We start from the raw sequence: 12,928 nt of genomic DNA, 5'->3' as shown, positions 1-12,928 counted from the left end.
CAGGAAGCGGCATTTCTGCAGTTTTACAAAGCTGCTCCACCTCCTTATTGTACCATGGTCCATACAGGGCTCTTATCACAGTATGTTTATAATTTATGCTTTGATTTATTTAACATACAGTATTTTTTGCTTACCTGCACAATCAAAAATTGCACGACATCTTGTGCAGCAATGCCCAAAATGCAGGTAGCTTCATTGCACTTATCTGCACAATGAAGCAGGTATCTTTAATTTTACTTACGTGCACAAAAAGTGCAGGTATCTTTAATTTTCTATTCGTATGTATTTGAGCATCAGTGGTGTTTTATCCAGCATAACCATCTTTTAGTGTGGGAGAGGAAGCGAGAATATGTTTTTAATGCATGCTCTTTTCTTGTGTTATTGTTTTTGCGAATACAAAAAAAAAAAAAAAAAAAAAAAAAAAATTCGAGGCAGGAATGTCCAATGTGCAGCTATCGATTGGGCACTTAAATACAATTCAAATAAAGGGATTCAGAAAAAAATGGCATAACAAAAGTTTTTTGGCCTGCAAAGGCCAATGCGCAGCTAATGTTGATGCAGGTAAATAGAAACCACTGTAAAATTAATGGTTTTCAGAAGATAATTCTTCCACCTATTACAATTGCATGCATTTAAACCAGAGGTGAACAAATCAAAATAGATTATTTAAGATTGCATGTTTCATTAAAATTCACAACTTTAATAAATGAATTAAGCAAAGTCATTGCTTTCTTCGAGGTTAAACAAAAAATAGGAGAAATTGGACTGATGTGCTAGAATTTTGTGTTGCGCTATTCATTACTATAAAATTCTCATTTCTAAAAATTTGTTACGAAGCGGAAATTAGTCGACACATGAGACGTTCCATTCATATTTTGCCGCTTAAATGGTACCTAGCTTTCAAGTTTAATCAAACAGAGCTAAATGACAGTTGTAAAAGATATGCATAAAAGATTGCTATCGGACGCGTTTGCAGGTTGCGGATTCTGGGAAGCCCAATAGATAAAGGGTGACATGAAAAAACTGCAACCAATTTCAGACTGCTGTCATTTCTAAGCCATTCGTCCGACATTGTTAAAATTATTCCAGTGACAGCTTATTATATTGTTTACAAACGTACGAAATCATTTTGGTGAGAATTTTCCAGAAAAAAAGTTATTCTTGTTGGAATTCAAGCGTGATATTGTGATTTCTTTATTTTTGGCTGGAAAACCACAAGTGGCTATCGTTAGATCGTATTTACTTGCCAAAGAGGTCAGCTGAAAATGTGCACCTTCGGTTGGCCACCAGAACTCAAGCGCCGGCCATGGTGATGGTGTGGGTCGTCATAACAGCCGATAGTCGCTTTCCGCTCGCATTTATCGACCGTGGCATCAGAATAAATGCCGAATATTATCGCGAAAATATTCTGGAGGGTGTGTTAAAGCCTTGGGCACCAAACATTTTGGCCGCAGATCTTGGACATTCCAACAAGACTCAGCACCATCTCACTCAACACGCGCCATCCAAGAATGATTACAAAATGAGATTCCTCGCTTCGTTTGCAGCGCACAATGACCACCAAAATCTCCGGATACCAATCCGTTGGACTATTGTGTCTGGAATATTTTGGAAAGCAAGGTTGGGACTAAAAAAATACCAAAGTGTCGATCACCTCAAGCAAGCGCTTCGCGGGAATGGGCCAAAATACCGCAGAGCAACATTTGGGCAGCGTGTGACAGTTTCATTGGCCGTTTAAGGCCATAATTCGTGCTAAATTTGCCCAATTCGAACAAATCTAAACTTATTCTAAAATTTGATGCTATTTTCGACATTTTTTGCTTTCATTCAATAAAATTTAAAAAAATGTAAAAATTATGACGTTTGCAGTTTTTGTTGCAGTTTTTTATCTCACTCTGTACACCTAGTATCAACAAAAGAATAAAGATGTGTGTAGACTGGACTAATATTGTCCATTTTTATAAAGAAAATAATTTTATTTTAGAAATTTGGAAGAAGAAGCGTAACAATATTGAAGTTTATCCCAATTCGAATACTCATCTCAAAATTTATTGTGTGCACCAGACGACTGGACAGGCAGAAGGGCATGAATAGATCAACTCAAAATGTCCTGAAACGGATTTTGTCCAAAGAAACTAGTTTTCTGAAAACCGTTATTTCGATGAGTCACATTTTTGCTGTATCAAATAAAATATTCCCTCTGTAGTAATTAGGGTAAGAACATAAATAAATATACTAAGTATTGTTTTGAAATTGAAAAAAATCCACTGGATTATGTTCTTTGAAAGGTCTGTTAATAATAAATCACGGATGTGGATCCGATTTCAATTGTTTCCTTTGCGGAATAGTTCCTACGATTTTTAGACTTATTTACGGCGAAAATGTTTACATGGAGCGAGTTATTTAAATTTTCAATATCTTTGATCAAGAGTTAAAAAACAAAGAATTTTCGTAAAATACTTAATTCATGTTTCGGCATTAAAGAACTCCACTGGAATCTCCCATAATTTAATGGAGGACGTGCCAAATAAATCCGTTTGGGTATTTAATCTTATTAAGGCAAAATTATTTCTCTTAAAATTTTAACAATTGTTTTAATTGTTTGATTGTTTAATCACAGTTATAGGTAATTTATTTGATGTTCTATCCGCCTTGAGAACCGCCTGGAGAAATGCTCATTGAAATGTTTTCGTTTTTTGCTCAATGAAATCTCTTCATTTTTTCGAGGATGGAAAATTTTAAATATTTCTTACATATTTTCCTTTTGAATTGCCTCATTTAATATTTTTCATTAATATCGGACCTTTTGAATTGCCTTATTTAATATTTTTCATTAAAATCGGACCACGAAATATAAGAACTGCTTTTTTGCCACTTAAAAAACTATTCACAAATTACATTGTTGGTGTTGACGCAAATGTCTCTATTATTTTGCTCATCCTCCCTCTCTCTCTGAATAGAGTCACTGCTCCTTAATGATTCATATTACCACAGACACTTTCAGCCAAGAACAAAAAAAAAAAAACACATATTAACCTAGTCAACAACATTTTACGTTGAACCGGAAATGCGTGTGTAATGAAATGTCAAAATTAGCATTTGTTTTAATAGTTTGTTTTCTTGCATTCTTTTTTTCACTGTTTAGGAGAATAGGTATGTGTGTGTTGAAAGTATTTTCAAAATACCTACACACAAAAAAAAAGGACAACGGTAAACAATCAAATGACGTTTAATCCAGACACTCGTTCAAGACAACTATAATACTCTCTGCTTGCTCCTCTCTCTCCCTCACTCTAGTCATCGGCATGGATAATGAGTTGCTTGTCAGATGTCCTATGACAGCTTTATGTGTACACCACCAGGGGGCGGAGGGAGTAGGGAGGTTGTAATATAGTGTAAAATGTTATACATAATTTATGTTGTAAAGTCCATTTGTTGGGAAATGTTGGCAATAAAAATATTTAACAATATTTTACACATACACATGTACAAACTATGACTTACAATCTTCACTTTTAATTGAAACACATTGAAACTCGCTTTGTTTGGAAAATTTTCCGTTTCTTTTGCTTTGTTGGTATTGTAATCAATGTAGATTTCTTTGACTTATACAGGATAACTGAAGGGGCAGACACTTTACACACAAACACACACACAATCTCGAGCGCACGGTATACCAAAAAATTAACTTACAAAGGCGACTATTTTTTCAATGATATTTGCACTTTGAATTGCTATATTTCTTCTTCTTTTTCAATATTTGCAAATAACCGTTATGAAAATCTGTTGTTTCTTTCTTTGATTTTATTTATTTTAAAATTATTTTCTTTTGTTTTCCTAACAAAAATTGCGAATATTACGTGGACTACGACAATCTGAAAAATCTGTTCCTTTTTTCTTCGGCTGGGTATTATTGTGAGAAGTATTGAAAGAAAAGAAAAAAACACAGATACCCGTCAGCCGTTGTTGTTTGTCGTCAAACGTCAGTGCGCATGTCCGGGCAAATGTCAGGATAAACAGTAAATTAAAGAAAACACAACAAATATTTGGATCCCTGTAGCAATTGGATGCTGGACGTCATCAGTTGTTGAGAAAATGCCGCTTACGTCTATAATTATGCCCTGCAATATGCTGCTGCTGGGTTGTGTGGTGTTTTTTTTTTGTATTGTAATCTTTAGTCCTTGTTAAGCAGAAAGGAATTAAGTCAGAAATATTTAAAAACACATAAAACAAGTTGGCATGGCCGACTTTTTATACTCTCTATAATGTGAAAACTTGATTATTGTTTGAGTGGAATACGAAATATCAGATTCGGTTGGAAATTGGGACGCTTAAAATGTTGAACATCAGAAGGTACAATTTTACTGGGACAAATTAAAACGTGAACCTTCATTAAATAGTTTTGACAACCGAAATGTCAAACTCAGCTGATTTGGTTGATAATTTAGAGCAGAAACTTTGAAAGTACCGAAAATCAGGAGGTACTGTGACATTATCGTGATTTCAACGGGCAAATAGACGGACATGACTTAATTGATATTGATTTTTTTTAGTCTAGCCATGAATATGCATTGATTTTGTGGTTTCTGGTCGAAGCATTCGTTAAAAAATTGAATATAGTATTTGTACATATTATGGTTGGAAGTATAAAAACTGGGAGTTAGCTCCATGAGGACTCTCTTCTTGGTTAATAGGGAACAAAGGTCCGGATGTAACCGATATAGCCGTAATTGGTATAATATGAAAGCTTATAAGAAAGCTTTACTGTTGCAGCACTTGTTACAATAGTACATTTTTTGACAAGTGCTAAAATAGTAAATTTTTAAAACCCCCAAATACGAAAATTATCGAAAGGACTCATTACGAGGAACCACAAACGCATAACTATCTAAGACATGTGTTATTATTTTGCCGGATCTAGAGATAATTAAATTCTTTTTTATACCCTCCACCTCCACCATATTAACTTTGTCATTCCGTTTGTAACACCTCGAAATATACATTTTATATAGTATAGCATACATATTCTTGATCAGCATACAATTCTATGTCGATTTGTGGAAATCATTTTAGCTTCCGAACGAAATGAAGTAGTTTAATAAAATTTTACTCAAATGATATTATGTCTGCAGGACTTTTGGTATTGAAAATGGGACATGTAGGTCCACGATTTGGTACAGCCCCCATATAATGTTATCTCCCTATTTTCGGTATTTTAGTTATTTAAGCGACATTATTCACCAGAAATGTTTCAAAGTTGGTATTTGAAGTTCTTAATGAATACTACAGCCTATGACAGAAAAGTGTCTGTGCAGGTCCACGTCTTCGTATAGCCCTCATGTAACGGTACCTCCGATATTCAGTATTTTGATGATTTTAGCGACATTATTCACCGGAATTGTTTCATATTTGGTATTTGAAGTTCAAAATGGATACTACAGCCTATGACAGAAAATTTCCTAAGCAGGTCCACGTTTTGGTATAGCCCCCTTGGTACCTCCCTATATTCGGTATTTTCTACATTTTCACCATTTTGTTTTCAAGTTTCCCATTTGAATATTGTAATGGCTAATGACAAAAGTTGCCTATGCAGGTGCACGTCGTCGTTTAGACTCTAATATAATGGCTACATTCGGCATTTTTAAGATTTTAACAGACTTTTTAACGGATTTTAATTTTTTTTTTGAAAATTGCCAAATTCGTTCCAAATGGTGGAAGGTATTCAAAGTTCGACCCGGTCTATATAGATTAGGTAGATCCATTAAATTTCCAGGAAAGTATTTCTTTCTTCGGACGTGAATTCAGACCGCAATAAAAATAAATACTTTCCTGGGATTAGGGTATAAATATCTATATCTACAAAATCAAATAAGAAAAGTTTCTAAGTCAGACCCAAAGGCAATCTCCACCACAAACAGCCAAAAATTTCAAAGAAAATCAAATGTCTCATAAAAATTGAAAAAAGGATACGATACTTTTGAAAATTTCTGCATCGTAATATTTATACAAATTAAGGTCATGCATAAACCCATTCCTTTCTGTACCTTCCTCCAAAAAGACTCAACATTTAGAACTTAGAATACTCATCACCATTTTGAAGGAAATTGAAATGTTTAAAAAAAGTAGATAAAATCAATTGAGATCCCTTATATGGGGGCATTATGAAGACGTGTTCCTTCAATAAGTAATTTTTTGTCTTAGGCTGTAGTACTCATTACGAACTTCAATTACGAAATTTTAAACAGTTCTAGTGAATAATGCCGCTAAAATCATCAAAATACCGAATATAGTGTGGTATCGTTATATGGGGGCTATACGAAGACGAGAATCTGCATAAAATACCGAATATTGGGAGGTACCGTCATATGGGGGCTAAACGAGGGCGTGGGCATGCACAAGTAATTTTTTGTCATATGTTGTCGTACATATTAAGATAAATACGAAATTTAAAAAAAAAATTAGGTAAAAATATATCTAAAATTACGAAAAGACCGAATATTGGGAGGTACCGTTAAATGGGGTCTACACGAAAACGTGGACCCACATGGAACATTTACGAACTTAACCTGCCTACTGGCAAAGTACATATGTGTGCAAAAATTTTGCCTTTTATCTCAATTTATTCGAAAGATAGCGTGATTACAACGACAGACGGACATCGCTTTGGAATTTTACGCTGATCAAAAATATACACTTTGTTGGGTCTGATATGAGTATTTCTCGTACCTCCCCCAGATCAATCAAACGTAAGAATTTTGATCAATAACAACTATTATTAAATGTAAAATTATTTCTTTATACATATCATATCTCAATATTTCCGCTCGTATATGTGGTGCCACCGACTAACAACTAAATTTTTAAAAAATGTCAAAACAGAATATTCCCTCAGAATCAAATTTTCTCCTCTCTTTAATCCAAAACATTAACATTTTTGGTCCATGTGAATCACTTTCTTATCTTGACCTTTATTTGAAATTGCTAATCTTCGTTTACTCGAGTTTTTTTGTTTTGATTTAATTAACGTATACGAGGCATGTGCAAACATATACCATTCCAGAATTTCAAGATTCTGGTAGTCATCAGCACAAAAAATTAATGAGGCAGAATATAAAAGTAGTGCTAGAAGAAGAAGAAACTCGTATCGGCGTTTAAAAATGTACATCGAAAAATAATAGAAATTGGTGGGTGGGGGGGGGGGGGGGGGGGGGGGGAGTGGTGTTATTGCTAATTCCAAATCAACACCATTTGGTATTTTTTGAAATATTTGCATCAAAATTACGGGAATCCTTGCATGTTAGGCGTCTTTGGTAATTCTTCTGTAAGTCACCAAAGAAAAAGGAATCTTTATTTCAATTGTATGTGAAGAAATTATACCAATTAATGTTGCAATGTTGCCAAGAAAAACTCGAAAATATTATTTTGTTTTTTTTAATGGATTTTGGTTTTGTTCTTTTTCCGAGTTGAAAATAGCATAAAATATCGTTTTAGGAAAACGATAGCAAATGTTCGACATCGAATTTCATCTCAAAAATAAATTACATATAGCTAATTATAATAGTTTAAAAATAAAAATACATTTGAAATGTATATATCACAAAATGTTATGTTACTTTTTTTATACCCTCAGCCACATGGTTACAGAGGGTGTATATTATTTGATACGGCCAAAACGTGCCTCATCGAAATAACAATTTAAGACCCTAGGTCTCTTTGGACCAATTCCGTTTCCGTTTTCCGTTTCAGGACATAGATTCGATGTCCGTTCGTTTGACTGCCTGTCTGGCTGGTGCACACGATAACTGTGAAGGGAGTATCCGATTTGGTCCAAACTTGGTACATCGAAATATTATTATCAAACTTAGATCGAGTTCAGAGATGGGCCATATCGGTCCACTACTTCTGGTACCTCCCCCACAAAGGATCAAAATTGTGAATAACGAAAACGCTCACAAAATTCGAAATAAGCATTCGATTACTTTCAATCTCCGCACATCCCAATATTTCTACCAAAACAAGATTTGATATGAAGATGAGATATATCGGATCACTCTTTCGCCTACCTTCCCCACAAATTTGGAATATCTCAAACGCTCATAAAATGCTAAATACGCATCAGATTCCCTTCAAATTTCGAAAATCCCAATACATAAACATTACAAGATAGGGTGTGAAAATGTGATATACCGGTTCACATCGTCTGGTACTTCCTATACAAAGCTAAAAATATTGAATAAGGTCCACTCCTTCTCATACCTCCCCCACAGCGGATCAACATTCGGAATAATAATAACTATCATAAAATGTGGAATAAGAGTCCTATTTTTCTTTAAATTTCGCACATCTCAATATTTCTACCAACACAAGATCAGATATGAGGAACGGATAGAACGAACTTCCCACAACTCCCCCACAACGGATCAATATTTTGAATAAACAAAACTTAAAACAACCTTATACTACACAAGATCTACTATGTATATATTATATATCGGTCCTCTCTTTCCGGCACCTCCCACACAAAGGGTCAATTTTTATATATTCAAGGGGTCAACTCTCAAATAATTATAACTCTCATAACACGTGAAATATGTCAACGATTTTCTTCAATCCTTGTATATTAAAATATTTTTGCCAACAAGAGAACTGATTTGAATATGAAATTTATGGGCCCACTACCCCTGGACCTTCCCCACTTTTCAACATTATAAATAATTATAACTCCTATATATCCGAAATAAATCAGCGATTTACTTCAAAGATCATGTATATGTGGAATGTTGAAGTATGTATGTTATGTTAAAGTATATACACATTATCCAAATCTGCCACCTCCAATGATTTTATCAGACTTAGGTCATAAGCGAAATGGACAATATTGTTCTACTCCATCGGTAGCTCTATTATAGAGGTTCAACATTTTGAACATGTAAAAATATATTTTAATAGACAGATAAAGGTTGAGGATATCACTCTGTCGGCAAAACCGACTGATACTCTTTAACTTGTTATACCCTCCACCATAGTATGGAGGATATAAATTTTGTCATTCCGTTTGTAACACCTCCAAATATACATTTTAGACCCCACAAAGTATATTTATTCTTGATCAGCATAACATTCTATGTTGATTTAGCGATGTCCGTCTCTGGAAATCACTCTAGCTTCCGAAAGAAAGTTTGATAAAATTTTACTCAAATGTATATTACATCTGCAGAACTATTGGTATAGAAAATAAGATATATCGGCCCACGTTTTGGTATAGCCCCCATATAATGGTGCCTCCCTATTTTCGGTATTTTGATGACTTAAGCGACATTATTCAACGAAATTGTTTTAAATTCTGTATTTTAAGTTCGTAATGGATACTACAGCCTATAACAGAAAAGTGTCTGTGCAGGTCCACGTCTTCGTATAGCCCTCATATAACGGTACCTCCCGATATTCGGTATTTTGATGATTTTAGCGACATTATTCACCGGAATTGTTTCAAATTTGGTATTTGCAGTTCAAAATGGATACTACAGCCTAAGACAGAAAATTGTCTGTGCAGGTCCACGCCTTCGTATAGCCCCCATATAATGGCACCTTCCGATATTCGGTGTTTTCATGATTTTAGCGACACTTTTCATCGGAATTATTTCAAATCTGGTATTTGAAGTTCGTAATGGATACTACAGCATATGACAGAAAATTGTCTGTGCAGGTCCACATCTTCGTATTGCTCCCATATAACGGTACCTCCCGATATTCGGTATTTTGATGATTTTAGCGATATTATTCATCGTAATTGTTTCAAATTTAGCATTTGATGTTCGTAACGGATACTACAGCCTTTGACAGAAAATTGTCTGTGCAGGTCTACGTCTTCGTATAGCTCCCATATAACGGTACCTCCCGATATATTCGGTATTTTGATGATTTTAGTGACATTATTCACCGGAATTGTTTCAAATACGGTATTTGAAGTTCGTAATGGATACTACAGCATAAGACAGAAAATTGTCTGTGCAGGTCTACGACTTCGTATAGCTCCCATATAACGGTACCTCCCGATATATTCGGTATTTTGATGATTTTAACTACATTATTCACCTATTTTTTTCAAGTTTTGCATTTGAATGTTGTAATGGTTTATGGCAAAAGTTGCCCAAGTTGCAGGTGCACGTCGTCGTATAGATCCATATATAACATTCGGTATTTTTAAGATTTTAATAGAATTTTTAAGGGATTATAATTTTTTGGAAATTGCTTAATTCGTTTCAAATTGTGGAGGAGGGTATTTAAAGTTCGGCCCGGCCGAACTTACAGCTTTTTTATTTGTTTTCACATTACCGAATGGAATAGGGGAGGTTTATATAATTTTACTCAAATTTAGTTAAGGTATGTAAAATTTTTCGAATTGAAAATAGTAGTAAATCATGATCATGGGAATTTGATTAATAAGATTTTTTACTGAGTATATATAAGTCAAAATTTTTTTCGGGTCGAATTGACATCTTTAAGACACATCCAATTTAAACACTTTATTCCAACAATTGTGACAAATTCACAGTTGTTTTAAAGAATATAACACAATAAATAACACTGCTAATGCATTAGTCAATAAATAAACACACGTTATTTACGCCATTATTCACACACTTCGTAATAGAAATAAATTTTCAAAATTCACCTCGTAACAGACAGACTGAACACATTATAAAAACCCATCGCATTGAGATAAGCTATTTTAGTCATTGCGAAAAAATGCATTTGTCAACAACGGCAACAACCGTCATTTTGATGTTTCTAATTGGAGCCGCGTTGCTTCACAACTCCGGTGTAGAGGGGAAATCGTGTAAACTGAAATGTCCCGAAACGATAAGTCCGGTATGTGCCCACTTCCATCGAGGAGGTCGTAAGGGTTTTATTATTTGTACCTTTGATAATTTGTGCCAGTTGACTGCCCGCGAGTGTACAGCTAATGAGAGTAAGTTGAAGATGCAAAATGGAAATTTATTGTTTTTTCATCGGTAATTCGATTACATTTTACATTACAGAATGGTTAAGCCGACCGGGACGTTGCGAACGTGACAATCCCGATTGTGTTAATTACAAACCCATCAAACCTCCAGAGAAATCTCCAAGCAAATTTTCAATCAAAAATATATTTGGTGGTTAGGCTGCTATCGATAATAAGCTAAAAACAATAAGTGTTAGACATAATTGTAATAAATAAATTCGGAATGGATTTGATGGCTTTTATTTTATGGATTCTGATTTATTGTATAATTACACTTTAACTATAACAAGTAAAAAATCAGTTAAGTTCGGCCGAGCCGAATTTTTTATACCCTCCACCATTTGAAGAAAACTTGAAAAATTTCAAAAGAGATTCCGTCGAAAAATACCGCTCAAAACCGCTATATTGGGGCTATACGAAGATGTGGTCCTGCAAAAGTAATTTGCGTCATAGGTTGTAGTAACGTTTGCGAAATTTATATACGAAATTTGAAGCAATTCCGTTGAATAATATCGCAAAAATTATGAACATACGGAATATCGTTATATGGGCACTATACTAAAACGTGGAACTATTTATACAATTCGCTTCTAAGGGTAAAAGTACTCAGAAGGAACCCCTTGTGTGGATTTTAAGAGTAATCCATTGAAAAATTTGACTGAAATCATAAAAATACCGAATATCGGGGGATACTGTTATATGGGGGCTATACGATATCGTGGACCATTATAGAAAATTCTCTTCCAGGGTATAAAGGCAATATTTTCAGGCAATTCCATTGAAATATGTGGCAAAAAATTATGAAAATACCGAATATCGGGGGTGTATCGTTATATGGGGAATATACGCTATCGTAGACCTATATAGATAATTCTCTTGCAGGCGATGTAATACTAACAAGGAACTCCTTGCAAAATGTGGCTCAAATCATAAAAATACCGGAAGGGGAATATACGATATCGCGGACTTATATAGACAATTCTCTTTCAGGTGGTAAATTTCTCACAAACAACTCCATATGTAGAATTTCAAATAATTTCATTGAAAAATGTGGCTAAAATCATCAAAATTCCGATATTCGGTTATATAGGGGTCATTCGATATCGTGGACCAATACAGCCTGTCTTCGAATTTGGCCTGCCTGCAAACAATAGACAGATCTATGCAAAATTTTAGCTTCCTATCTTAATTCGTTTTGACAGTAGCGTGATAACAACAGACGCACAGATGGACGTACGGACAGGGCCAAATCGTCTTAGAATTTTACGCTGATCAAGAATATATATACTTTGTTGGGTTTAACATTTTTATTTTGATGAATTACAAACGGAATGACGAACTTAATATACCCTACATACTGTGTATGGTGGAGGGTATAAAAATGACACTGCTACAATCTTTAATATTAGAAGGTCACTTGTTCAACCCCTTCATCAGACAAATAAACTCACGAAACAAAAGAGTGTAGTGTGGTGAAATTGAACACAAATTCAACTCTAGTACTCTAAAAATATAGCGACTGATTTTTTTTAAACTTCTTATGATAATGGTTGGTAAGCCCCCAAGAAATTTTTCTGAGTATTTCAGATTTGTATAACTTTTTATAGTCGGTGGCTATAATCTCATTATAGCAACAATACTGTTTTAACGAGATAGAACGAATTTGTCGGTTCTGCCGACAGATAAATATACTTAGCCTATGACCATTTATATATGTAAGTTTACAGCATACCACTATATGCAATAAGGCATGGTTTGTATTACACTGTGCAGCACAAAAATAAGTATAGGGAAAATATAACGAACTTTTAATACCCTCCACCATTTCGAAAGAACTTAAAAAATTTCAAAAAAACAAAAATGCATTGAATATACATCTTAAACCCCTTATATGGGGGAGGGGGGGGGGGGGGGTATATGAAG

The 12,928-nt window shown here is 34.4% G+C and overlaps 1 protein-coding gene across 1 annotated transcript in view; it reads left to right on the top strand.

The window, feature by feature from the left end:
* The window catches only part of LOC105262394 (uncharacterized), a 51,263-nt gene extending 40,030 nt beyond the window's left edge, over window positions 1–11,233 (top strand). The window contains exons 11-12 of the mRNA XM_020039418.2: window positions 10,686–10,972; window positions 11,043–11,233. Coding sequence (XP_019894977.1) covers window positions 10,686–10,972; window positions 11,043–11,164 — 409 coding nt within the window. The 3' untranslated portion in view covers window positions 11,165–11,233. The remainder of the gene's footprint in view (window positions 1–10,685; window positions 10,973–11,042) is intronic.
* Window positions 11,234–12,928: the final 1,695 nt, after the last annotated feature.

Source organism: Musca domestica, unplaced genomic scaffold, assembly GCF_030504385.1.
Source record: "Musca domestica strain aabys unplaced genomic scaffold, Musca_domestica.polishedcontigs.V.1.1 1, whole genome shotgun sequence".
NCBI lineage: Eukaryota > Metazoa > Arthropoda > Insecta > Diptera > Muscidae > Musca > Musca domestica.
Note: the sequence above shows the minus strand (reverse complement) of the source record. Positions and strands in the feature narration are given on the sequence as shown.